The sequence below is a fragment of the Anabrus simplex genome, chromosome 2 (genome assembly GCF_040414725.1).
Source record: "Anabrus simplex isolate iqAnaSimp1 chromosome 2, ASM4041472v1, whole genome shotgun sequence".
Classification (NCBI taxonomy): domain Eukaryota; kingdom Metazoa; phylum Arthropoda; class Insecta; order Orthoptera; family Tettigoniidae; genus Anabrus; species Anabrus simplex.
The window spans coordinates 704,821,076-704,848,149 of record NC_090266.1 but is presented as its reverse complement, the minus strand read 5'-3'; the positions used below and the strand labels follow the sequence as shown (position 1 = coordinate 704,848,149).

Below are 27,074 nucleotides of genomic sequence, written 5' to 3'. Positions count from 1 at the left end.
ATAGAAACTACTTGCATAAGTCTTGCACAAATCTGGAGGAACAAATCTGTGTGAGATATCTCTGAAAAATTGAGCAGACCGCATACCTTTAAAATCCACTGTTCTTAGCGGCTATATTTTGGGTACGTGCTAACCACATTGATTAATTGGTGAGGTAGCTACACACCTCGTGCTTTGCATGTGTAAAATCTTATAAACGTGCCTTTAATGTTAATGTTATTCTCAATGATAAAATATTAACAAAAGGAGACAAAACAATTTTTATTTTCAAAACCTCCCTCAAACTATTAAAAAATCACATTTTCATTCTTCACTTGACAATTAATAGAGATTTTATGCTTGTCAAACTGCAGCTTTGAAAGACAAATGCTGAGAAGGATAATTGAGGAAAGGGACAGGTCACCTCGGCATGCTATGGGGATTATGAGCCAATAACTTGCACCACTGAGGCTGAAATGTTAGCAAAACTACAATAAAGAGGAAAATTGAGCTACTAATTTAAAAACTACCTGTGGCCTGAAAATTGTTTTGAAACCAGGGTGAAGTTGAAACAAGTCTGCACTACAAACTTGATTTCTTGGAACTGTGGAAGCTCTACCAAGTAGATTACAGAGAACCAAACTCGCAAGAAGTGCTCACATTCCTCCCCCTATGAAAACTCTGAAGAAAGAGATTACATGATGAAGAACTGGGATGCTGTTAAGAGGAATACCAAGAGAGGTCTAACAGAGAGGAAGCCAGTTTTAGGAAGGATCATGTTGGCACAATTCTGTACAATTGTAAGAAGCATCAATGGCCTTCAGTGCTATGCTCCAATAACTACTTCCCACCTGAAAACATTATTGTTGATTTTTCATTAAAAATACACTTTGAGGAAAAGAACCCACAAAAAACTAAAATAATTATTTCTGCCACATGTGTTCTGGAAAGGTACCAGCACAGTCATAGTGGTTAGGTGTTTGTTGAGCGAGTCACAAAAGAATGATAAAAGTGAAATATATTGAATGTCTCATAACTAATTCTTTGGGGCAAGGAATACTAAATACTGACAACAAATTATGTTACTGACAATTTTTAACTTAACTGGAGCAATTTGTATGAAAATAATTCAGTTAGATGTTCCATTTAGTCTGTTCTAGTAGGTCATTTCTCAACATTACATGTATGGAACATTTAAAGTAGTTGTTTGCCTTGGAGATGCACAGGTAGATATTATATTTGACACACCTAGTTCTGGTTCTCCTTTTGCATAAATAAATTCCTGGCCTGACACCTGCTGGTCAACTACAGTAAAAGAAACAATAAAAATACCCCGTGAGACCTGCACAATCACTGCAGTCCTGGATGGCACAGCAAAAGCAGCTCGTTATCACACCAAATTTTTTAAAATCTAACCCCCGCAATCATGTGGGCCAGGTGGGAGAGGGATAAACAGATCCTCATTTGATGACAAGGACAACTTCTACCCTTTTGTAAGGAACAAATTAGAAGGGAGACATAATCACCCTGACAGGCAACTTCAGTGTGAAGGTTGGTTCTGTATATGAGGGGATTGAATATGTGATGGCAATATATGGCACGGGTGAGGTAAATTACAATAATGAATGCTTTTGTGAATTGTGTACTGTACTGAGAGAGAGCTGGTTATAAGTGGGCCATCTTCCCACAAAAAAGTTCTGATAAAGTAACCTGCGTGCCCCTGGATTGCTAAACTAACAACCAAATTGATCACGTAGGCTTTATGTAAGTGGAGAAGATCCATGCTCCATATGCATAATGAAAGAAGAGTTAGTGTTGGAGGTGACTCTTATTTAGACGCAGCGCTCTTACATATGAAAATTAAAGAAGTGATATCAGAATTCAAACTTCATCAGAGAACATTAATTTCTCTAAATTTAAGAACCAAAACACAAAGAACAAGTTCAAAATTGAACTACGAAATCAGTTCAAAGCACTTCCAGTGGCAGAAGATGAGACAGCTGATGAGTGGAGCAATGTCAAGAACATCCTTGTTATGACCAATGGAAAGGTACTTGGCTTTAGAGAATGAGGCATGGAGGACTGAATATCAGAAGTATGGCTGAAGAAAATAGCTAGGAAATATACTCTACTGAAATTAAATCTATGCAAAACATAGCTCTCTCAGTGGATCGGTGACAGAGTGTCAGCCTTCAGGTCCCAAGATTGCAGGCTAAAACCCAGCAGAGATAGTTATTTGAAGGGCAGAAAAAAGTCCATTCATATGAATGGTGCTTTCACAGCTTTATTACATATTGCTAGAACTTGATGAGTTTCTCTATGTGTGTGTCTGGCAGACACTGTGCGATGCCACAACACTAGCTCATTATGATGCATCATTCTTGTGCACCATCCACTGCTGCCTTTGAAAGATCCACGAATTCCTCTTTGTTGCATCACTTTTCGAGCCTGCATTCATATCACATCTTGTGTTATGGCCATTCGCTCCTCGCGTTTTTTGCACACATACCTCACAATTACATCTTCAACTTTCTTTAAAGCATCCTTATTGTGGGCCACTGAATGCCTCTCTTGTAGAGCACATATTTTCTAAGGAATCTTTGTCTTTACAACAATTCTGAACATTGGGCAGTGGTGGACAGCCACCACAGCATTCACACTGCTTCCCTTCCCCTCCTCACCACCACGCGCACGAATGAAACTCATTGACCTCCATTGTATTTGTCTTTATTATACGCAACTAGCTGCTGAAGCCAGCCAAGTCCACTGAATGCTTCTCTTGTAAAGCATGTATTTTTTAAGCAATCTTTATCTTTATGCCAACTCTGACATAACCGTTATTGTTGTCACTTACACTCCTTTGCTTCTGACTGCCTCATTTACGATTATACAGATATTGTAGTGCTAACATAAAAATGCCTGTTTAATAAATAATATTATATTGAGAAATTTCTATTTTACTATTTTATTTCAAGAATGAAGGTATCTGAGTTTTGAGTATCAAGACAAAATGGATATATTGGTATCAACGTAACTAGTATTGACCCATCTCTAATATACACCATGTAACCGAAATTATTGGACCAGGAACACTGATACAGCACTCCGTCTCAAAGTATTTAAAGTTTAAAATACCCGTTGCATGCAAGATTAGCTGACCGCAGCTGGTGAATGAGTTGTGAGCTTGGTGCTGGTCGGTCAACGATAAGCTACGTTATGTAGAATGTTCTATAGTTCCATGCCTGATAACTCAATAAATAAAATTAGCATCACAATTTGGACTACATCACTGTGTAGCCAATGCTAAACTACACATAATTACCAAGTCTCAAGCATATCCATGGAAAGTGGATGAAGTTATTCCAAGTTGAAGTTATAGGGAAATCTTGTGACGTGACAAGCTGATTTCATATGATTCCACAGCCTAGCCATGCTGGCTGACTGTAGGACAGTCGACGATGGAATTCTATCAGTGTGTTACTATGAACTTCGACAGAAATCCATCGCATAAAGATGACTGAATATTTTCTATCAGTTCATATTCCGAGTAGTGAACGTCGGACTTATATTTTTCAAGTTATATTAGAACTGTACAATTGAACTTAGGTTTTGGAACTGTGAATTCAAAACAGATAGGTCTTATGGTGACGATGGGACAAGAATGGCCTAGGAATGGGAAGGAATCGGCCGTGGCCTTAATTAAGGTACAGCCCCAGCATTTGCCTGGTGTGAAAATGGGAAACCACAGAAAACCATTTTCAGGGCTGCCGACAGTGGGGTTCGAACCCACTATCTCCTGGATGCGAGCTCACAGCTGCATGCTCCTAACCGCACGGCCAACTCGCCCGGAACTAGGAATTCATAAATACAGCTCGAAAGCTGATTAACATTTATTCTACATTAGAGTTGAATAGACTTAAACAAGTAGTTCAAATCAAATCAAAATCTCTTTATTTGCAAATGAGGTGTCTACCTCGGTGGCAAATGGTACACTAAAATACATTATTGTCAAGCAATAAATATTAAATTAACAAGAGAAGAAAATTTTCCTATAATACAATATTATACAATTTACGCTAACAATGTTTTCTATTAAACACACAGCTCATCCTTAATAAATTAATATTGTTTACAAAATTCTACTTATAATATCTCCTGTACTACTTACAAATATAGTAAACTGATATACAGTATGTGGAATTACTTCAAATGATACTATACAACTGGCATAAGATTAATATTTACATTGCATTTATTTATTTACTATTTTTTTTTTACCGGTTCTGGATCCTAAGTAGCATAACGACCTGCTGCGTCTTAACCAGAGCCCCTTTTGCCACAATTTTTCAGAGTTCCTGAAGGGCCTTCACAGCTACCGTAGCGGTCCCAGGGCCCTCGAAGTCCCCACTGTACTTCACCCCTACAGGCAGTCCCCTACTTTGGCTGTCCAAACTCCTTAGACCAGGGGATGGAATTAATTTATTCAAACACATTTTTTTATTTACAATAACCTGCACTGGTCGAATGCCCTCTAACACTTCATTTATTTTCTCTGTTGCTGTTTATTCTCTTCTTGAATATCTGTACAGATTTTGGAAAAGGATCAAACACTACCCCTGGTAAACTGTTCCACTCCTTCACACCCTTCCCAATGAATGAAAATTTACCCCAATCACTTCTGCTAAAATTCCTTCTAATTTTATATTTGTGGTCAGTCCTGCCGATATAATAATTTTCCAACTGAAGCCTCTCACGGATATCTCCCCATGCTGCTTCTCCTGTATAGGTTCTATATAATCCTATAAGTCTAGTTTTCTCCCTTCTTTTACTTAAAGTTTCCCACCCTAGTTCCTTTAACATTTCTGATACACTACTCTTTCTCCTGAAATCCCCTGTTACAAATCTTGCTGCTTTCCTCTGCACACTATCTATTTCTTTTATTAGATATTCTTGGTGAGGATCCCAAACACTGTTTGCATATTCCAATAATGGACAAACCATACTCAAGTAACTTTTTTCTTTTAATTCTTTGTTGCATCCTTTAAGTAGCCTCATTATGACATGTAACAATCTGTATGCTTTCCCAACAATGTCATCAATATGACCCTTCCAGTGCAAATTACTTTCAAATCTCACACCTAAGTATTTGCACTTGCCATCTTTTGGGATAACTACCTCATCCAAAGTATATTCAAATTCAGTTTTAAAGCTCCTGTTTGTAAAAGTTGTAACAGTTGATTTGCCTCCATTAACCTTCATATTATTTTCTTCAACCCATTGTTGGATACTTTCAAGGTCCTTTTGTAATTCTGAACAATCCTCAATGTTGTTTATTTCCCTATAAACAATTATGTCATCTGCATACAATCTTATTTTTGATGTTATATTGTTCCCTAAATCATTTGCATATATTAAGAAAAGTAACAGACCGATTATACTACCCTGTGCATTTCCCTTCCAAACTTTCTCTTCCTGAGATACATTATTTCCTACTTTGACTTTCTGAACCCTTGAATTTAGAAATGTTTTTATCCAATGTGTAACCCTTACATCCAATCCTATTCCCTCCAATTTCTTTAATAATATTCCATGTTCCACTCTATCAAAGGCTTTGGAAAGATCTATGGCTATGCAATCTAACTGACCTCCTGAATCCAATTGATCTGATATGTCCTGCTGAAATTCCACCAGTTGTGCCTCACAAGAAAATTTCTTTCTAAATCCATACTGGCTCCTCATGAACCAATTTTTATCATCACATATCCCTCTGATGTACTTCGATATTAAACTCTCCAGTATTTTACAAACTATACTGGTCAGGCTGATTGGTCTGTAGTTCTCTGGTTTCCTTTTATCACCCTTTCCTTTATAAATTGGTATTATTATAGATTCCTTCCATTCCTTTGGTATTACACTATTATTTATGACATAGTCAAAGAGAAATTTTAAATAAGGCACTATGTACCACCCCATTGTCTTTAATACCTCCCCAGTAATTTGATCACTTCCTGCTGCTTTTCCTTGCTGAAGCAGTTGGATTTCTCTGAAAATATCTTCATTTATGAATGAGAAGCTTCTGGTTTCCCTCTGTCTCTCTCCCTCTCTGTCTTCTGTTTCGGTTTCCGACTCTTGACAATCATCTACTGAATCTCTAAATTCCCCACTAAATAGGTTTGCTTTCTCAGTATCTGTTAAATAGTGTTCACCCCCTTCTCCCACCATTGTAGGAATTTGGATTCCTTTTCCTTTTTGATTCCTGATATATGAATACAGCTTTTTCCATTTCCCTTTGTGGTCATTACCCTCCTGAAGTATGCAATTCATATAATTCTCTTTTGCTTCCTTTTTCACTCTATTCAGTTCCCTCATTAGCTGTTTTCTAGTTTCTCTACTCTCCCTACCCTCTTTGATTTTCCTGTTTACTATTCTACATTTTCTTTTTAATTTTCTTATTTCCCTTGTATAATAAACAGGGTCTGAGGTCATTTTACCCTTCCTAACAGGTACAAATCTCTTCTCTCCTTCCCAAATGATTCCTTTAAATTTAGCCCAAAGTGTATCCACGTTACTCCCTTCACTTATACAACAACTGAATTGTGATTTAAGGTAAGTCCCAAATTCATCAACTTTAGTTTTTCTGTACAATTTCTTGTCTTGTGTAACCCTCTTATTAAGCCTTTTTGGTACGAGTCCTACATCCATTATTACAGCCTTATGGTCTCCTATTCCTTCAATTACCTCAGTTTTATCAACAATTTCCCATGGTTTAACCAAGAATACATCTAGTAAGTTATTGAGACGAGTCGGTTCTTGTACTACTTGTGTAAATCCTCCCTCCCAAATTAACTTATTTGCCAGTTTCTGTTCATAGGCTTCACTTGCAGCTCCATTCCATTCAACTTCAGGAAAATGTAGATCTCCCCCAATTATTACCATATCATTATTATTGTTTTTATGAGTATAATCTATTATTTTCTCAAAGATTTCCAAGTCTCTTTCCTCTCTTCCAGGCCTGTATGTTCCTATAATTCCCACCTCCTTCATATTATCACAAACTAATTTTATCCCTAATATTTCATCCCTTTCATCGGTAAACCATTCATGTGAACAATAAGTTTCCTTCACCAGAATAAACACCCCCCCTCCCTTTTTATCTCCTCGGTCTCTACGATAGACTGTGTACCCTTCTGGAAATATTTCTCTATTACCCACCCCTTCTTTCAACCACGATTCCACTCCTATCACCACATCAGTCTCATAGGATTCCATCAATGTACCGAATTTTAATTGTTTATTTACTACACTTTGACAGTTTACCAAGAGCAATCTCAGACCCCCATCCTCCCTAAAACTTGACTGTTGCAATTGGGTACCGGTAACTTGAAATTCCTTACTATCCTGAGTTTCTTTTTCTAGTTGACTGAGCCAGCTTGAAGTACAGCTGGCTCTTTCTACCAGTTTTCCTGGTCAGTATTATAACTCAAGGGAGTTGCCTGTTTTACAGTACATATCTTAAGATTAATAAAATCTAGAACAATATTTGCTATCTTTCGTTTACCTGAATTGTTTAGATGGAGGCCATGTTTTGTATACCAGTATCTCTCAAAACTGCTGCATTCAATAACCTGAGTATTCCGAAAATGTTTACAAATTTTAACAATATCTGTATTGACCTTGTCCACTTGAATGTTCACACAAGAGTCTCTACTCAAACCATGCCTGTGGGGCACGTTCACTACAAAGACGTTAGTGTGGGTCAGCTTCCCTAGTGTATGTTTAAGTTGTGATCTTACATTCTTGGCGTCGTCGTGAGCTACGTCGTTCGTCCCACCGATGATAAGCACTGCATCGCCGCTCCCGAAGTTCCTAGTTGCTGCTTCTACGTTTTCCAGAACACTGCTGATAGAAGCTCCTGGATATATTTCTCCGGTTGCTGCTATATTCTCGTCGTTAATCACTCCCGCAATTCCCCTTCCTTGGCTATCACCAAACACAGCTACCTTCGCTGATTTAGGCCTAACTGGGTCTTGAATCTGAATTCTAGGCCTAAATTTTAAACTCGGCACGGCAACGGCAGCGGATCGCGATGATTTGGTTTTACGCGCGCGATCACTTTCTTCCGGAATTAAATTATTTAGGGCAGAAAACCTATTTCTGATGTTTATTTCCGGAAATTCAGTTGTAGATTTCTTCTTAGCCGGCCATCCGCGAACTACTTGACACCACGTGCTCGAGTTTGTTACTTGTACCGGTATATCACTCGAAGAATGGTCAGTCCCAAATTCTAGCGATCGCAGTCTTTCTTTTAATTCTTGATTTTCAACTTTAAGAGTCTCATTGTCCTTTTTTAGAATGTTTATAATTTCTAATGCACTTTTATATTCCTCATCGACTGTTTTCGGTGCTTCGTCAACACCGTCCCCAACAACTACATTCCGAACACACTCCTCAAAAATCCAGTCAACATTTTCATTAGTTTTTACGTCTCTAGGGCAATTTCCGCACTTATAATGCCACCATCGATCACATGAATCACACAACATTCCATTTTTCACTAATCTTCGACATTTTCCGCACTTTTCGTCACATTTTACAGTTAATTTACTCGGAGAATAAAACACTACGTCGTCATTACCGGGCGCCATTTTGAAAAAAAGAAAGAGAAATTACTTTCTCGTACAAGTGGTTGAAGGTCATGACAATACTATGTGTAGTATTGGACATAACATAGTGGTCTCAGTGAACAAAGCTTTATTTACCTTAATAACTAAATACCCCATATTATCAGGTGTATCATATTATGTAAATATCAAGTGTCATGTTACAATAGCGTGTGAACGGAACTAAATTCATAGTCTGTACGATACTTAACATGTTATAGTCTCACCAACTTGTAAATAATTCTGACAATAGTAGGACGTAACAAAACTTCTTACGCATTTGTGTTCTCTTACTTCATGTACTGTGAAACACATAAGTGAATTATTACTTTGAATTTATTTAAAACTGTGCCCAGTGAAACTTTCAGTTAAAAACTGTGCCAAGTGAATTATTTATTTTCAAAACTGTGCCAAGTTAAATGTTTCTTTTGAAACACTTTAAAAACTCTGTCAAGTGCATTTTGCTTTTGAGAGCACGTTTGATCCCGTTAACATTCAGACAGCAAAATAATCTCTTTATTTTCATAGTGCAGTTATAGTAAAGGAGTGTTTGTGATAGATTCTATTGACATTATACATGGTATGAACACATTTCTTTACTTCCTTCATGAGAACCATTCAAACCATTCAATTTAATGTCAAACTGCAACAATAATCAGCCAAGTGTACACAATCATACCGAATGGGTGAACCCTGGAACTTAGACTCCCCAGACCATCTGCGATCTGCCAGTACTTCCAGAAATTCTAGTCAACGTGGAAATTCATGTGGTCCCATGGTACAGAGAGCTGACTTATGGCATGGGGAAAGGGTACCAGCAGCGAGGGACATTGCCTGCCACAATACAAAGGATGTTCGCTACTGTTTTCCATCTTTGGCTGTATTAAAGGTGACATGCAACTTGTCTTCTTTTATGGATAAACAAACAGTTCATTTGAAATGTTTACTTATTTCAAAAACCTCTCTCTCTGTATGCATTCCAAGCATGGACTGTACACGCCTTGTGTAAATCCATGCTCTCCAAGGTAGCTAAGTACAGGTGTTCCTGGTACAGTATCCAGATACCTGTTTGAAATTGCACTTTCCCTTTACCCACGCCATGTTCCTTATTACTGAGCATTAATGTGGGTTGGGTCCACCTTTTGTCTTTATGATGGCTTTAGCTTTGCTGGGTACACATTCAATGAGGTGTCTGAATGTCTGTGGAGGAATATCAGTCCATTCTTCCACAAGAGCCGAAACCAGAGAAGGTAGTGATGTTGTACACTGGGGTCTTCCCATCCTCCTTTTAGATTCTTGTTATGGTAGACTGCTGGAGAAGTTTGACCTTCATGATATCTAGTTGTTTCCTCAGGAGCCTATAGTTACCAGTAGAGTCACGAGATGTCAGGGACAATCAGTTAGTAGGCAAGGTTTCGCATGACCTTCGTGCTCATCACTTGCCACCTAATTCCTGTTGACTGCAAATGTGCTAGCACTGCTGTAGGTAGCTTCAGAGGGTTCTGGTTCTGTATTCCATAATGTGGAAAAAATTGAATACTCTTACCCTCATAACAGGTAGTGACTTTGAAGTAGATGAAGATGGGGAAAATTTAACACCAACAGTGCTGTGTCCAATGTCACAGATCTAAAAGGAGGATGGGAAGCTTTCCATGAATGAAAATAACTAAACAATACAAAATGATTTGATCGAATTATTCTTTAGAAATTAGTCAACATGTTGTGTATTAACAATGTGAAAAAATGAAAACAAGAAAGTGGTCTGCAGAATATATCTCATACAGCAGGCAGGACTAGCTGCTCCTGGCTCTCGTCCTGAAGGCCTCACTGCAGTTCTAGCTTCGCCGGAGTGAAAAGGTTAACATGCTAGTTTATCATCTGTCTATGATTTTAGACATTTTTCATAGAGGAATTTCATCAACATAGTGTATAAGTTTGAACACAAACCTCTCTTGCTGAAACAGTTACAAATATTACCTATGTTACTGGTGACTGAATGTTAAAAAGCCATGTTTTCATGAATTCCAAATTTGCTGTACGTTAACTCCAATGGTTATATTGCTGATGAAGCAAAGAAATTAAAATAATATTGCAAATAATTACGTCAGCAGTGTATATGACTTCAAATATTGCTTTCATATCACCTGGGCATGTTTTGAGCTTGCAAGTGACATGTATGAATATCATACCAAATGAATTTAATCCAAGAAGATACAAAGCTAATTTTAAAACTGTTGTTGCCTAGAGCCAAAGTTACAAATTTATTCTTAAATAATACATAAGCAATATTAGTAAAAAAGGTTGCAGAAGGTCAGTTTCAGCATTAAGATCCATAGAGTTCATTCTATGATGACATCTAGGCCACTTTATATGGCAGTCTGAAGAATGTGTTGTGACAAATTGTGGAGATAATGGTCTGAAATAGGTAACAGTTCAAATATACTGGGAGAGACCTTCCTGTTCAAACATATGTAACTGATCGTTAGACAAAATTAAATATGCAGAGGTACTCTAACCTTTTTAGAAAGACCTTTCTTTCTTCTAGTGATGAGGAGCATGTCATCAAAAAGGACTACAAACATTTCTTGTGGCTTCCCTGTATCCCATAGCTGGAGGGAACCTTCAATGATTATTTGGCGCCTTGGGCTCACAATGATTCTGTCACATGGTTGTTTGGTCAAGGCTGGCTTCAGAAACTCTGGTACATAGATTTTGGGGTCCAGCTCAAATACTGATGGCCATACAATATTACGTTGAATTTCTAGTAGGCGTTCAAAATTCTTGAGCCATTTCATCTTGTCATCCAGTTCACCTGTGGAAAGATAAGATAACACAGTATTTGATTTACCTACATATTTGGTGATATTAATGACAAAACAACTTATATACTACATCAAAAGTTGATGGTAGTAATTTCAGTGGTTGATCCTTCAGATGGTTAATTTATGAAAACTAATAACTGATAATATTGAATGTGTATCACTACTGTACATCAGTTATTAACAAATAATACACAGTAATCTTCTGATTCCAGTAGAAAAAAGCCTGATGGTCACGACATATTTAATCCTTTGCAGACGATTATCAGGCTTATCCTAACATCGTACTTTTCCGTTCTGGTCGTATCTCGGATTATACCTCCCAGCTGTTTCCAAGGCAACTAACAATTAATAGAGAAGAGGAGCTAAATAAATATTTAATTTATACCATTTAAATATGGAAAGTTAAAAAAGGGAAGATCACAATTTGAAGCTAATGTTGGAAAACTGGGAAAAATATTCATTTATAGGAAGAAGAATTAGGTATCGGATTAATTTACTGAGGGAGATGTTTGATAAAATTCAAACTTCTTTGAAATCATTTAAGAAAAGAATAGAAAAAAAAAAAAAAACTGATATGGAAACTGCCGCCTGGGTGACAGCCATAAATGCAGCGTTTGTGACCCACACCAAGATTACTTGATGTGAGAAATGGAAATGATCCAAAGGAAAGCAACATGATTTGTTTTGGGTGATTTCCTACAAAATGGTAGTGTTACAAAAATGTTGCAAATTTTGGGCTGGGAAGACTTGGGAGTAAGGAGATGAGCATGTTCTGAACTGTACAATACTCGAAGCAGGTTAAAATAACTTATGACGTCAGCAATGTCGCTACTTACAGCGAGCAACACTCTCGCCATAAGGCTCCGCAGTCTTTTCTTAATGCTGGGTGCTCTATAGAGTATTATATATATTCAATAAAGTGCTGTGGTAGTAGATTTATTTTTACAAAAGCCATTTTGGCAACCTGCTAATATATTCCGATTCTTTAACTCATTGCGGACCGTGGACAGCGTAAGACGTTTAAGCTTGCTCCTATGCTGCGGGCCTTGGACGGCGTAAGACGTTTAATATTCCGCGCAAAGCAATGCTGTTTATATTCCTCATCTATGCATTCTTACACCTTAGTCAGCATTACTGATTGTAGCAGGAAGTTGGTTGACCTTTTTGAGATAACTCTCGCGTTGAGTGGGCTCATGTTTATCTTAGCTGTTTTAGCGGGAATATCTCAGCACTTCCTCGCGCTTCAAGACGGTACTTGAGATTCCAGTGCAGTGCATGTTGTTCTTACCGAGTGTAGTATAATGGCTTATAAAACAAAGTTTCTTACGGAAGATTAATTATTAGATATTGTTCACAATGATTATTCTGGTGATGAACTTATTCCTGAAATAGACTCAGATAGTGAAAGTGAGAGAGAGTGACGAGGAAATTCCGATAGGCCTATAGAGAAAAGTAAAGTGCCTGATACATATCATTCTAGTTATTGTCCAACCGTTCCACTATTTACAGAGAATTCAGGTATAAACGTTCAAATAGAAAATGAGCAGGCTATTTTGAGTTACGTGAGTATTTTCATGAATGACGAATTTTATCAGTATGCGTGTGAGCAGACCAATCTATACACGAGTCAAGTGCGGTGCCCTGGCCTTTCACAAAGAATATGATCATGCAATCGTGGAAACCGATTCGTCCAAAATCCTGATATAAAAACGTACTGGACTGAGGACCCTGTTTTTCATATTCCAATATTTTCTAATACAATGTTCTGAATACGCTTCCTTCGTATTCTTTCATTTCTTCACTTCGGTGACAGTAATCATTATGCCGAAAATACAGATAGGCTGTATAAAATTAGACGTATTTTGAAACCTGTGATACCAGATTCACACCCTAAATATTTACTAGAGGTAAGCACAAAGTACCTTTTTCCTAACATTTTATTTTAAGAGTAATTGTAAACTGTATTAAGTGATGCACGTCAAGAGGGCCGGGCATGAAAATGGCTGGTCCAGGCATTCATGTGTCCCGCTCAGGAGCAGGTACTGAACGTGTTAAGAAAGATAGTAACCTACTGTATATAATTCTTTCCAGTATTTTGGAGAATACACATGGGAGGGAGCCGCATAATATTCTTTCCAGTATTTTGGAGGATATAGATGGGAAGGAGACCAGTCTGTGATTCCCTGCATCTTTTTCAGAACCTTTTCATGTATCAAAACAAATTTAGTTTCGTTGAATTTTTCTGGAAATTGGCCACTGGATGTATGTATGGTTCCAGTGTATGGGACCCTCGCCAGGATTACCTGATTCAAGAACTGGAAAAAATCCAAAGAAAAACAGCTTGATTTGTTCTGGGTGATTTCCGACAAAAGAGTAGCGTTACAAAAATATTGCAAAGTTTGGGCTGGGAAAAATTGCTAGAAAGAAGACGAGCTGCTCGACTAAGTGGTATGTTAAAATTCTAAATTCCCATGGAGGGAATTAGATATTTTTCCACCAATAGAGCATGTCAAAAAACAGATCAGATGTAAGGCTTTTCAGGCGTTTGCTCTATTAACCAGTGTTTTGTCTTAGGACTGACACTAGACACATCAGAGTGGGATGTGTCAGACCCTACCCACTGACGCTGGGGTGTATGCAGGTAAACTACTACTACTACTAAACGTTTTCATTCCTCCTCTGAAGGCGAAGGCGGGCCTCTTAGACGGTGACGCCGTCTCTCAGACCGGGAGATTTGTTACGGTGAAGGAGATGTGCGGAGAAGGTGAGGGGGTAGGCGGCCGTCGCCTATACTATGAACTGTCCCGGCATTCGCCTTAGTGCAGGAGAATGGAAAACCATTCTCAGGACAGCTGACCGGTGGGACCAGGAGTGAAGTCCACGCTGTGCCCCAGGCCCATCTCCTGAATGCAGAGGCGCAGAGCCACGTTAGAGCCATGGCCGACTTTCCTCTGCTCGGTTGGCTGGTCAGAGTACAGGGCATATGGAACAACAACCCACTCTGCATATACCGACCGCAGGTGAACATCATTCATTCATTCATTCTAGTCTTTATTCCCCTCCCTGAAGGGGAGGGGCGATCCACCCTGAAGGTAACGCCTTCACTCTTGCCAGGAGTTTCGGCAGGTTGGAGAAGGAGTGATGGTACGGGGAGGAGGGTAATTTGATGTAGGTATGGGATTAGGAGGTGTGTGCGGATAGTATTTAATTATCGGGGATGTGTGCAAGGATTAAATATAATGGAAAAGGAAGGTGGGTAAAGGAAGTGAGAAAATGGAGATTGGGGGGGGCGGGGGGGTTGCCCTTGAGTGAAAGATTTTAGACTTTATTTTATTTCTTGCAGTAACAATAGCTATGATAGGGATTGATTGTATACATAGATTGTAATATTATGTACTCTATGTACTTTATGTACAAACAATGATCTACACATAGTGTACACTAATACAAAAAGAGATATGGGGTTTGAAAATATCCTCCGTAGTGTTGCACTCCGGTGAATTATGCAGGTCTTGTGCCGTAATCTTGGGGAGAATGTCCACTCTCATAGGCGCTATTTGCCGATAGTGTTGCACTGTCTCACATTGTGAAGAGTTGAAGTCTGTGAGGGAGGTTGGTCAAACTGCATTATACTTGGGTTCCTAAACGATGAAAGTGGAAATGTGTGTTTAATCCTGTGTGAATGGCCTGAAAATGAAGATTGAATGCCTGATTGGCTGCTGCTTTGAGATGGGATAATATTAAGGGGCGATGGTATGAAAAGATGTTCATCAAGGATGGTGTTAAAAACCGGATGAGGTCTTCTATGGTTGGTGCTGGGTAGATGGAGTCTGACGGAAGAGTGGGGTTATCTAGTGTGTGGATAGGAGCTATAAGATCTGGGCGGTTTGCAGGGGGAGCTGGGCGGGCTTTGCACTGTCTTGATTAAGTTGTGTGAGCAAGTCCACAGGTGTGGCACTGCGGAGGTTCTCGTTTGTTGGGGCAAGTAGGTGTAGAGTGGGACTGATTACAGTGGCCACAGTTCGCTCTATCGGCGCGACATTGAGCTGTGCAGTGGTCATTATATTGTAAGCATCGCCCGCACCTTATGGCTACAGGAGGAGAAGTACTTGAGGGTTCCACCCGATGATGTTGACGAAAAATGTAGACACCATGTTCCAGCAATCTGTCCAAATCATTGGTGGATGGTAAAAGGAGGCGAATCATGTAGGTCGGTCTGGTGGCGGTTTTAATTCGGATGGATTTCCGTACTACAATACCGTCATCTTGAAGTTCCTTGACTATAGCATCTTCCATGATGGCTGGGTCCACTCCCTTGATCACGCAGCTGAAGAGGTAGTTGCGAGGCGATGGTGAAATACTGACAGACTGGGGGACTTGTTGAAATGGTGCAGATGAACCAAATTGAGCGGGGCTGATGGTGTTGCAGATCTTGTTTGCAGCTTCTTCGCTGTTCACTTTGATGATGATTCTTTGTCCCATTGGGTGGATGTCAGCAATGTCGTCCTTCTGTATACTGAAGTGAAGGAGAGTAGAAAGGATTTTCGCAGGTGAACTTATCAGAAGCCCATTATAAGAGGCACAGTCTGATAACTGCATACGGGAGATAACTCTCCACAATGGAATTATTGCCCACCTAGCAATTCCGAATGGAAATTCTAAGTTCCTATGGAGGGAATTAGATATTTTTCCACCAATAGAGCATGTCAAATCCAGTACCACTCGCAACCTCAAAGTCCGGGACACCCGCATCCGCACCCAACCCACCTTAAAATACCTCGGCATCCTCTTTGACCAGCACCTAACCTTTCGCCCTCACTTTCAACACCTCAAGTCCTAGACGGCCTCCCGTGCCCGACTGGTGCGCTGCCTGGCCGGCACACGGTGTGGTCTGCAATCTTCCCTCCTCCTCCACACATCCAAGACATTTGTCCGACCTCCCATTACCTATGGACTCACCACCTGGGCAGCCATAGCTAAATCCAACCCTAACTTCTATCGCCCCCTCCTTTCTATAGAACGACGCACCTTACTCCATGCCCTCCGTCTTCCATTCCGCTATCCCACCTCGGACCTCCACGGCATATTCCCATTCCCCAAACTTGACGCCTATGTTCTCACCCAATTGCAGCATACCTACCGATGAGCCCTCAACCGCGGCCACCCCTCCCTTAACCACCTCCTCAATGGCCCCCCTCCCCCTCTCCACATTTCATCCAAACACCCTTCCACTTATACCGCTCCCTGCCCCCACCCTGAAGTGATGGCATCCCGAGGACTGTGACCACACTACACCACCTCCCACGCTCCAACCCAACCTCACCAACCACAATAGTCCCCATCCCCCATTAGAAATACTACATTACATGACACAATTGGGAGCACGCACACGCACAGTTAGTTTCTGTGTAATCATTTCATTTTCACTTTATAAACAAGAGTACTAATTCTGTATTTAATCAACTAACCACTGTACATAATGTAATATGTACTGTAATATAATGAACCCCTATGAACATACTGTATTCTATTTAATGCCTGTGTAATAAATTTATTGTTCCACTTTATATACAATCAAGTATTAAATTTGCATCATTCCATTGTGGAAACAATAAACAGCTGCATACATTGTAATGTAATGGACACTTATGACCAAGCACTGTATCATATAGAGCTATCTGTATATATTGTACTGTAAATATTGTAACACTTTGTATTGTAAAATGTTGTAATAGCGTTTTGTTAACCTACCAATGTACCTCCCCAACATCAATTTAAACAGTGAACTATTAATTGTTATTGTATTGTAAATATCATAGTAGCACACTGTACTGTATTATATTGTAATAATGTTTTGTGAACCCACTAATGTACCTCTCCAACACCAATTTAAAACTTTGTACTATCAACTGTAAATAACTAAAGAAAATAAATGAGAGGTAAAAATCCCCTCCCCTCCTCTACAAGTCAATCCTCACCTCCCTGCAACCTACTCCCACAACCCACCAAACTCCCACAAATCACCTGGCCAGAGAGAAGGCATCACCTTCTGAGTGGTCCGCCCCTCCCCCCACCAAGGAGGGGAATGAAAACCTCTCAAATTAAAAATGAGTTCACCTGCCTGCACACATCATATGACATACACAGCAGGCGGCAGAAGGCACAACGCACAAAAAGACATGCAGCAGAGATCCTCTATTTTCTTTTCGGCCGGGGTGATGCCTGATTTGTAAATTGCACCTCGCCCAGCCCAAGCAAAAAGGCTGACATCACAATTGGAAGTTGGCTATATTCACTTGCGTCCTCGATTCTCTCCAAATGGCATCACCACTGCATTTCTCCCGACCGGCCCACATACTGCCTTCACGTCTTCCTGCACAGCTGATGGACCCAGCGCCTGCTCTGACTATGCCTGTTGCACCACCGCTGACATCGTCTCCACCAATGCACTTCTCCCGACTGGTCTACATATATACATCACGTCGTCCCGCCCAGCTGATGGAACCACCGCCTGCTCTGTCTACACTTGTTGCACCGCCATTCGTCCCAGCTACTACCACCACTACCACCACCCCTATCACCACTACAGTCTTAGTTTCTGCCGTTTCTACCTTTCCTGCCACCACTACCATTATGTCTCATCCATTCACTGTCATGACGTTTCCTCCTCTTACCACTCAACACTCTGCTCAACGGTCCGACTCACAGCAACTGCCTGTTGACGAAGTTGCAACTGATTCCTCTACTGTTCCTGAGCATCCACCATTGTCATCGCTGTCTGAATGCACTGCCAATTATACTTGTGTCGCCTGTGGTGTTGATCCTGCTCTTCCAGTCAAAGTCATCACTTCTGCCCTTCATCAAGCTGGACTTTTTGTCACTGGGACCTCCAGGATATACAACTCCGCTGGACCTACATTTTCGGTACGTCTCCACTTCGCTACGCCTGAAGCTGTCAATCACCTGCTCACACATGGACTTCAACTCTTTGGCCGTACTTATTGTGTAAAACCATCTCGTTCTCCTCCTCATCTTCAATCTCTTATTCCCTCACCCCGTCAGCGTCCCCGGCCTTCTGCATCTCCTCTTCACTCACCTCGAAAACGTCTTTGGTTCACTCCACCCTCCCACAGCTCATTTTCCCCATCCCCGCCTTCAACCGATCTTGTCCGTCTTCTCTTAACCTCACTTGCTACATTCTCCTCTACCTTCCATCTCATTCCCTATCAATCCATGTAACTGTGCATTGTACAACATGCCTCTGTCTTTGTATCACTGTGCCTTTATGTAACTAACAAAATACCAATAATGTTATGAATCAATATTTTTAAAAAAATAAAGGGAGCACAGAAAGAGGAAAACCAAGATGCCCCCCAATCATATCTCCCATTTCCATCACCTCTATTTAACCTCTCCCACATAAAGCACATCACCTTTAACCCCGACAACTCTCTTGGCCATAGAGTAGGTGTTCCCTGCTAGGTGGCCCGCCTCCCCCTTCAGGGGAGGAGTGAAAGCATAGTTAGTTAGTTAGTTCACCTACAGGTTGGTAGAAGCAGAGTGGGTTGTTGTCCCATATGCTCTGTACTCTGACCGGCCAACCGAGCAGAGGAAAGTTGGCCACGGCTCTACCGTGGCTCTACGCCTCTGCATTCGGGAGACGGGTCTGGGGCACAGTGCCGGACTTCATGCCTGGTCCCACCCGTTGGCTGTCCTGAGAATGGTTTTCTGTGGTTTTCCATTCTCCTACACTAAGGCGAATGCCGGGACAGTTCGTAGTATAGGCCACGGCCGCCTGACCCCTCACCATCTCCACACATCTCCTTCACCACAACAAATCTCCCGGCCTGAGAGACGGCGTCACTGTCTAAGAGGCCCGCCTCTCCCTTCAGGGGAGGAATGAAAACGTTTAGTAGTAGTAGTTCACCTGCCATTCTCTGGGACTCACTCACAACCTCGCTGTACGTGGACATATCTTCGCAGCAGCACCTCCAGTGTTTTTTGATCGGCCGGGTGTCTTCTTCACATCTATAATAACAGCTCTTGCCGACCTGAATCAGCATATTGGTCGACTCCTAGTTACATGTCAGCCTCCCTATTACGCTCAACAATGACGACGACCACCACCACCACCACAACGACTTCCGCCCTCACCTTTTCCTCCCACCCTTTGACGACTGTTACGTCATCCCAATCCTACACCACTTATGTCCTCATCCTTCTCCGTGCCACACTCTTTTCCTCAGATCGGTGTACCACCTCCTTGCTTTCTGCGCCGCCGTTCACTACCTGTCTCTTCGTCTGCACAGCCACCATCTACGACACCGTCAACTCCAGCCACATCAGCATTGGCTGCCTGTCAACCAACATCAGATACCAACACAGTCTTCAGTTGCGTCGTTTGTGGCGTCGACCCACTCATCTCCGTTACAGAAGTCCAATGCCAGTTACGTTTTCACGCCATACCAGTCTGGAGGGCGTTTTGGATCTTCAACTCCACCGGCCCAACATACTTAGTGCGCCTACAGCTACCCACTGCATCAGCCGTCGACCACCTCATCGCCACAGGTGCCCCGATCTACGGTCGTCTCTATAACGTCGAACCCTCTCGTTCCCCTCCACAATCTAGACATCCCCTCACCACACCACGTTGCTGCACCCGGCCTGATCATCCTCTTTTCAATCACCCCACAACGTCCGTCCACCTTCTCCCCCAATTAATATCTCCTTCCCACTGCCGCCAACACTCGAACATCTCCTACACCACGCAACTATACTGTATCACATCGCTCCACATTTCACCACCTCACCCTTCCACGCAACTTCCAATTAAGCACTCCCATGTAAACGTCCATTTCTTCCCATCTCCATAACAAAGTAACCCGATCTTCTCTTCTCAATAAATATTCACATCGTTTTACCCATCCTCTTCATTCAGCCACACAGCACTGCTCTCTTCACACATCTCCCAGCCCGAGCGAGAGCGTCACTCTCTAGGGGGGCCAATGGGCAGGGAATGAAAACTTAAAAAAAAAAAAATGTTCACCTGCACCCTGTGACCTCGCACACAGGGGCACAGACATCAGATCTGGTTCAAAACACATCAACATCTCCACGCAAGGTCTCTGTTTGTTCGGCCGGGTGATTCCACACCTCTTCTGTTTCACCCCGCCGACTCCAAATACGCATAATGTCCGGACACCTCGTTGGAAGTTGGCCTCCCACCATGTATACCTGTATCATCGAAGAAGTCAACCTTGCACTCTCCGAAGATGACATCCAGACCGCCCTCTGCGGGACCGGCGTCCATAGTGCCATACTGCTGCCCTTCTGTATTTCGCCTTTGAAGACGACCGCAATTGCCTCCAAACAACCGGAGTGCTCATCGAACGCCGCCGACACCGAGTGACCTCTACTCCATCGTATGTATTAGACCAGCTGCCAGAAGATGAACCTGCTACGCCTGTTACAATTGCTTCGCCCGTCGTAACCACACCCCCTCCTCTGTCGCCACCGCCACCGTTGTTCCCTAGTCATACCAACCCTGTTACCACCACAACTACTACCACAACCACCACCACCACCACCACCACCACCTCCGCATCCACCTCCCCAACCATCCCTTTTACCACTATAACTCTATCCCATCCTTTACCCCTTATGATATCTACACTCCCCATTCCTCCCACCACTGATCAAATAAGACCTCAGTGTACAACCCCCCAGCCACCTGCCGAGGGAACAAACACCGGGACTTCAGCAAACACGGCCAATCCACCACCACCACCACCGTCGCCCAACCACACCAATAACTACAGCTGTGTTGCTTGCGGTGTGGGCCCAAGCATTCCTACTGACGACATTGCTACCCACCTCCGCCAGGCAGGACTACCCATACAACGAGCACTTCGGGTACACAAAGCTGATGGCCCAACGTTTTTAGTTCGCCTCCACCTGCCGACGCCCGAAGACGTGAACCGACTCATCACTCATGGGATCCAGCTATGTGGTCGTCACCATCGTGTTGAACCCTCCCGTTCACCTCTCCAACTACGACCCGATTTAGCTCTCCTCGTCGTCGTACCCAGCCGGACCCTCCTCCTGTTTACCCATCTCCACCAGTTTGTCCTCCCTTTCCTCCAACTGGTTACATCCCCCCAACCCTCCCAACGTTTGAACTCCTTCGTCTTCTCATCGCTTCTCTCAATCATATGACAGCCACCCTCCACCTCCTCACCTTGCACCTTTACCCCGGCACTTCCTTCCAAACTTCATCTCTCCCCTTTGCACACCACCTTTTTCCTCACACCCTTCCGTAAATCATCTATGTACTTATTATTATGTACTTATGAATTAAATAAAGCGTTTGTTCAATCCTTAGGCATAGACATAATTCCTATCCCATCTCCTACTTCTTCACATCCTTTACCCACCTCCTTCTTCCATCACATCTCCCCAACCCGCCCGCAGCTCTTGGCCAGAGAGAAGGTATACCCTCTAGGTGGCCCGCCCCACCCCTTTAGGGTGGGGAATGAAAGGATTGTTAGTTAGTTAGTTCACCTGCAGGTCGGTAGATGCAGAGTGGGTTGTTGTCCCATATGCTCTGTACTCTGACCGGCCAACCGAGCAGAGGAAAGTTGGCCACGGCTCTACCGTGGCTCTACTCTTCTGCATTTGGGAGACGGGCCCAGGGCACAGTGCCGTACTTCATGCCTGGTCCCACCCGTCGGCTGTCCTGAGAATGGTTTTCCGTGGTTTTCCATTCTCCTACACAAAGGCGAATGCCGGGACAATTCGTAGTATAGGCCACAGCCGCCTGCCCCCTCACCTTCTCCGCACATCTCCTTCACCGTAACAAATCTCCCGGCCTGAAAGACAGCGTCACCGTCTAAGAGGCCCGCCTCCCCCTTCAGGGGAGGAATTGAAACATTTAGTAGTAGTAGTAGTAGTAGTAGTAGTAGTAGTAGTAGTAGTAGTAGTAGTTCACCTGCATAAACCCCAGCGTCAGTGGGTAGGGTCTGACACATCCCACTCTGATAAGACCTAAGATGAAACGCTGGTTAATAGAGCAAACGCCTGTAAAGCCTTACATCTGATCTGTTAAGTGGTAAGTTCCGTGCTGTCAGCGGAGAGATGGCATGGAATGACATTAGTAGATGAATAAGTTTGAGTGGCATCTTTAAAAGTAGGAAAGATCACAATATGAAGATAAAGTTGGAATTCAAAAGGACAAATTGGGGCAAATATTCATTTATAGGTAGGGGAGTTAGGGATGGGAATAACTTACTGAGGGAGATGTTCCAATAAATTTCCAATTTCTTTGAAATCATTTAAGAAAGGACTAGGAAAACAACAGATAGGGAATCTGCCATCTGGGCGACTGCCCTACACTATGTGATCAAAAGTATCTGGACACCTGGCTGAATATGACGTACAAGTTCGTGACGCCCTCCATCGGTAATGCTGGAATTCAATATGGTGTTGGCCCACCCTTAGCCTTCATGACAGCTTCCACTCTCGCAGGCATACGTTCAATCAGGTGCTGGAAGGTTGCTTGGGGAATGGCAGCCTATTCTTCACGGAGCGCTGCACTGAGGAGAGGTAGCGATGGCGGTCAATGAGGCCTGGCACGAAGTCGGCGTTCCAAAACATCCCAAAGGTGTTCTATAGGATTCAGGTCGGGACTCTGTGAAGGCCAGTCCATTAAAGGGATGTTATTGTCATATAACCACTCTGCCACAGGTTGTGCATTATGAACAGGTGCTCGATCGTGTTGAAAGATGCAATCGCCATCCCCGAAGTGCTCTTCAACATTGGGAAGCAAGAAGGTGCTTAAAACATCAATGTAGGACTGTGCTGTGATTTTGCCCCGCAAAACAACAAGGGGTGCAAGTCCCCTCCATGAAAAGCACGACCACACCATGACACCACAGCCTCCGAATTTTACTGTTGGCACTACACACGCTGGCAGATGACGTTCACCGGGGATTCGCCATACTCACACCATGCCATTGGATCGCCACATTGTGTACGGTGATTTGTCACTCCACACAACGTTTTTTCACTGTTCAATCATCCAATGTTTACTCTCCTTACACCAAGCGAGGCGTTGTTTGGCATTGACCTGCATGATGTGTGGCTTATGGGCAGCCGCTCGACCATGAAATCCAAGTTTTTTCACCTCCCGCCGAACTGTCATAGTACTTGGAGTGGATCCTGATGCAGTTTGGAATTCCTGTGTGATGATCTGGATAGATGCCTGCCTATTACACTTGACAACCCTCTTCAACTGTCAGCGGTCTTTGTCAGTCAACAGATAAGGTCGGCCTGTACGCTTTCGTGCTGTACATGTCCCTTCACGTTTCCACTTCACTATCACATCAGAAACAGTGGACCTAGGGATGTTTAGGAGTGTGGAAATCTCGCATACAGACTTCTGACACAAGTGACATCCAATCACCTGACCACGTTCGAAGTCTGTGAGTTCCGTGGGGCACCCCATTCTGCTATCTCATGGTATCGAATGACTGAGGTCACTGCTATGGAGTACCTGGCAGTAGGTGGGAGCACAATGCACCTAAGATGAGAAACATATGTGTTTGAGGTTGTCCAGATACTTTTTATCACATAGTATAAATGCAGATCAGTATTGATTGATTGATTGATTGATTGATTGATTGATTGATTGATTGATTGATTGATTGATTGGATTGATTGTAATATAAACTCTGTATGTGACATGAAGAAACTGATTGCACAGTATATCTGTAATCTACATGAACAATTGGTCTAGAAAGGTATGATTTTATCTCCAGCAATTTAATTTAGTTTTATTTTTGTTGACTAGTGTTTATAGGGAAATATAAATGACTTAATGATGTTTCTGTTGAATAAAAAGCCCCACATAATGTTTAACTCAAATGACTAATTGATGCAAAAATCTTTCAAAATCTGCAACAGTTCACTAGAAATGACCTATTGATCATCTATTGATGGATAAACCTATGTCATTTGGAACTGTTCACAGGACATGTTCATATATCCCAATCACCAACTTCAATGCACTTTTCAGCTCTCCTGGTAATAGTACATATAGCTCACTGGCATTCTTTCATGAGGGTAGAACTATGAACAATGTGAGCAACTGATTTTTCTCTTGTGTTAAATTTGTTTCTGTAGATATCACTTTTCCTCCATCCCCTGAGACAAAAATCTACTGGAGTACGTTCTGGGGACTGAGGTGACCAATGAACATGACTACCATGCCCAACTCATCTTTTGGGGAATGTTAGATGTAGGTAATGTATCACCTCATTGCTGGAATGTGTAGGGTCTCTGTCATGTTGGAAGAACATGGCCTATCCTGGAGCCAAAAGTTTATGCATTAATATGTCTTTTGTTTCTCTTTAATTTTTGTAAAGTTGTTTGTATGTGTACCATACAAATAGCTGTATTTCCACACATATTGTAAATTGGACACATGTGTATATGACAATTTTTTGCTTGAAATTACTTGATACTTCTGGTACTCCTTATATCAAAACTCTGAAATGTAGATTATGAGAAAATTCCTGTCTGTTGATGAACTTCATTGCAGTACATGAAGTTACAGACATTGTTTTACTAACTTTTGTTATTGTAAAAATTATCAATAAAATAAAACTAAATCACCAGTACTATTAAAGAACTAATTAGATCAACACTCCATTTCAATAAGTTTGTAAGTTGTTCCTATTGGAATTTTCCGAAAACAAAAAAGTATGTGTTTCTTTATTTTTAAAGGAGGTTATAAATACCATTTTTTACAACTGTAAACTTTAAAAGTTTTGAGATATAGATATACTCATTTTAAAAATTCACACCTTTTTAACCCCCCCCCCCATTAATTGGATTTTCCAAAAAAAAAAAAAAAAAAAAAACATGTTTTTTCTTTGTTTTTAAAGGAGATCCCAAATACCAATTTTCAGGTCTATAATATCTTCAGTTTCTGAGATATAAGTATCCTCATTAAAGGCATTCAACCTCTTTTTCACCCCTCCTATTGTGATTTTCCGAAAACAAAAAAGTACATATTTCTTTATTTTTAAAGGAGATTCTAAATACCAATTTTTACATGTGTAATCTTTCAAAGTTTTGAGACATAGATACACTCATTTTAAAATTTCACCACCCTTTTCACCCCCTTAGTGACGGAATATCCAAAAATCCTCTCTTAGGGAGCACCTACATGTTAACCCTTTCAGTCACGCATTTTTTCTATTTGGCCAAAAATTCTAAAATTTGGCACACTTACTAAATGAAACCTTGTGATTAATTATATCTGAGCTTGCAACACCTAAGTCGAGCAGTTTTCGAGATTTTTAATATGCATTGTAATGTACATTGTGACTCGAAGGTTGCAGAGTTCAAGACACAGTTAACATTATTTTTACAGTTTTATTCAATCTCTCCAAGTAAACAGTATGGAAATTAGTCATAAAATAAGTTCCAAAACAATATACCAAAGATTCTAAATAAGAATATACCAAAATAATATTTCTAAAAATCTACCACAAAAGAAAAAAAAAAAAGAAAATTTTTGGAAAACGGCCAAGAAGTAACACAAAAGCTTGGTATTGGCAATTCAGCGCCTAGGATTGCCTTCTAGTTTTCTGGAGACACTAGTTAATAGCACAGAAACAGTGCCTGAAGAATGAAAATCTTTCTTCCTCTACCGATTTATGGAGTATGATAACTCTGGAAGGAATTGCGTTCCCTCTTTATGCAAAGATGAACTTGACATTTCAGATACAAGAAGTGCGTTCTGTTGTTGCATTCTGAAGCCTTGCATCTTGATGCAATTTTTTGTCATCGAACCCTGGCATGTGGTTAATTTGATCCAAACGTACTTCGTTGATTGGATGCTGCCCAGCTTGCTTGTGTCTCTTCACTTCTGGTTCATCACATTCTGTATTGGCACTTGGACGGCATCTCTTTTTAGGCCGCACTTTTTGAGAGAGGATCAAAGATTCACCGATGTGTTGCCTGAAGTGAACCAGGTCCAGAAAGTTCTTTCCTGGTACACTAAGTACTTCGGCATCCCTTTTATATTCCAGCCAGCTGTTGGTGCAAGCCAACCTTTGAGGCATAATGTACATTAGAATGTACATCCCACTTTATAAAAATCTCAGAGTGAAATAAACTAATTATCTGCAGTTTATTTCACATTTCCTAGCATATTAGTCTATTTTATTTAGAATATAATGTTGTATGAACTTCAATCCTCACGTATTATAGCAGAAATTTGCCTTCAGATAACACACTGTTCGCTGACGTCATAAACAGCAAATACGCGGCGGAGCAATTCCTGGTATTTTGCCGGTAAAACCGCCAGAGTCGGGCCAAGTTACTCAGTCGTGACACGGAAGATGTACATCTCAATGCAGATTGTGACTCAACGGTCACACTGCATCAAATATTTCCTAAACGGATACCATAATATCGATGTGCATTATAATGCACACAGTGACCGAACGGGTTGATTGATTGATTGATTGATTGATTGATTGATTGTAATATAAACTCTGTATGTGACATGAAGAAACTGATTGCACAGTATATCTGTAATCTACAT

General features: G+C 41.5%; 1 protein-coding gene across 1 annotated transcript in view; it reads right to left on the bottom strand.

Annotated features, from left to right (window-relative positions):
* The window catches only part of LOC136863663 (rho guanine nucleotide exchange factor 11), a 673,199-nt gene that overhangs the window by 9,699 nt on the left and 636,426 nt on the right, over positions 1 to 27,074 (bottom strand). Inside the window, exon 14 of the mRNA XM_068226029.1 lies at positions 11,156 to 11,451. Coding sequence (XP_068082130.1) covers positions 11,156 to 11,451 — 296 coding nt within the window. The remainder of the gene's footprint in view (positions 1 to 11,155; positions 11,452 to 27,074) is intronic.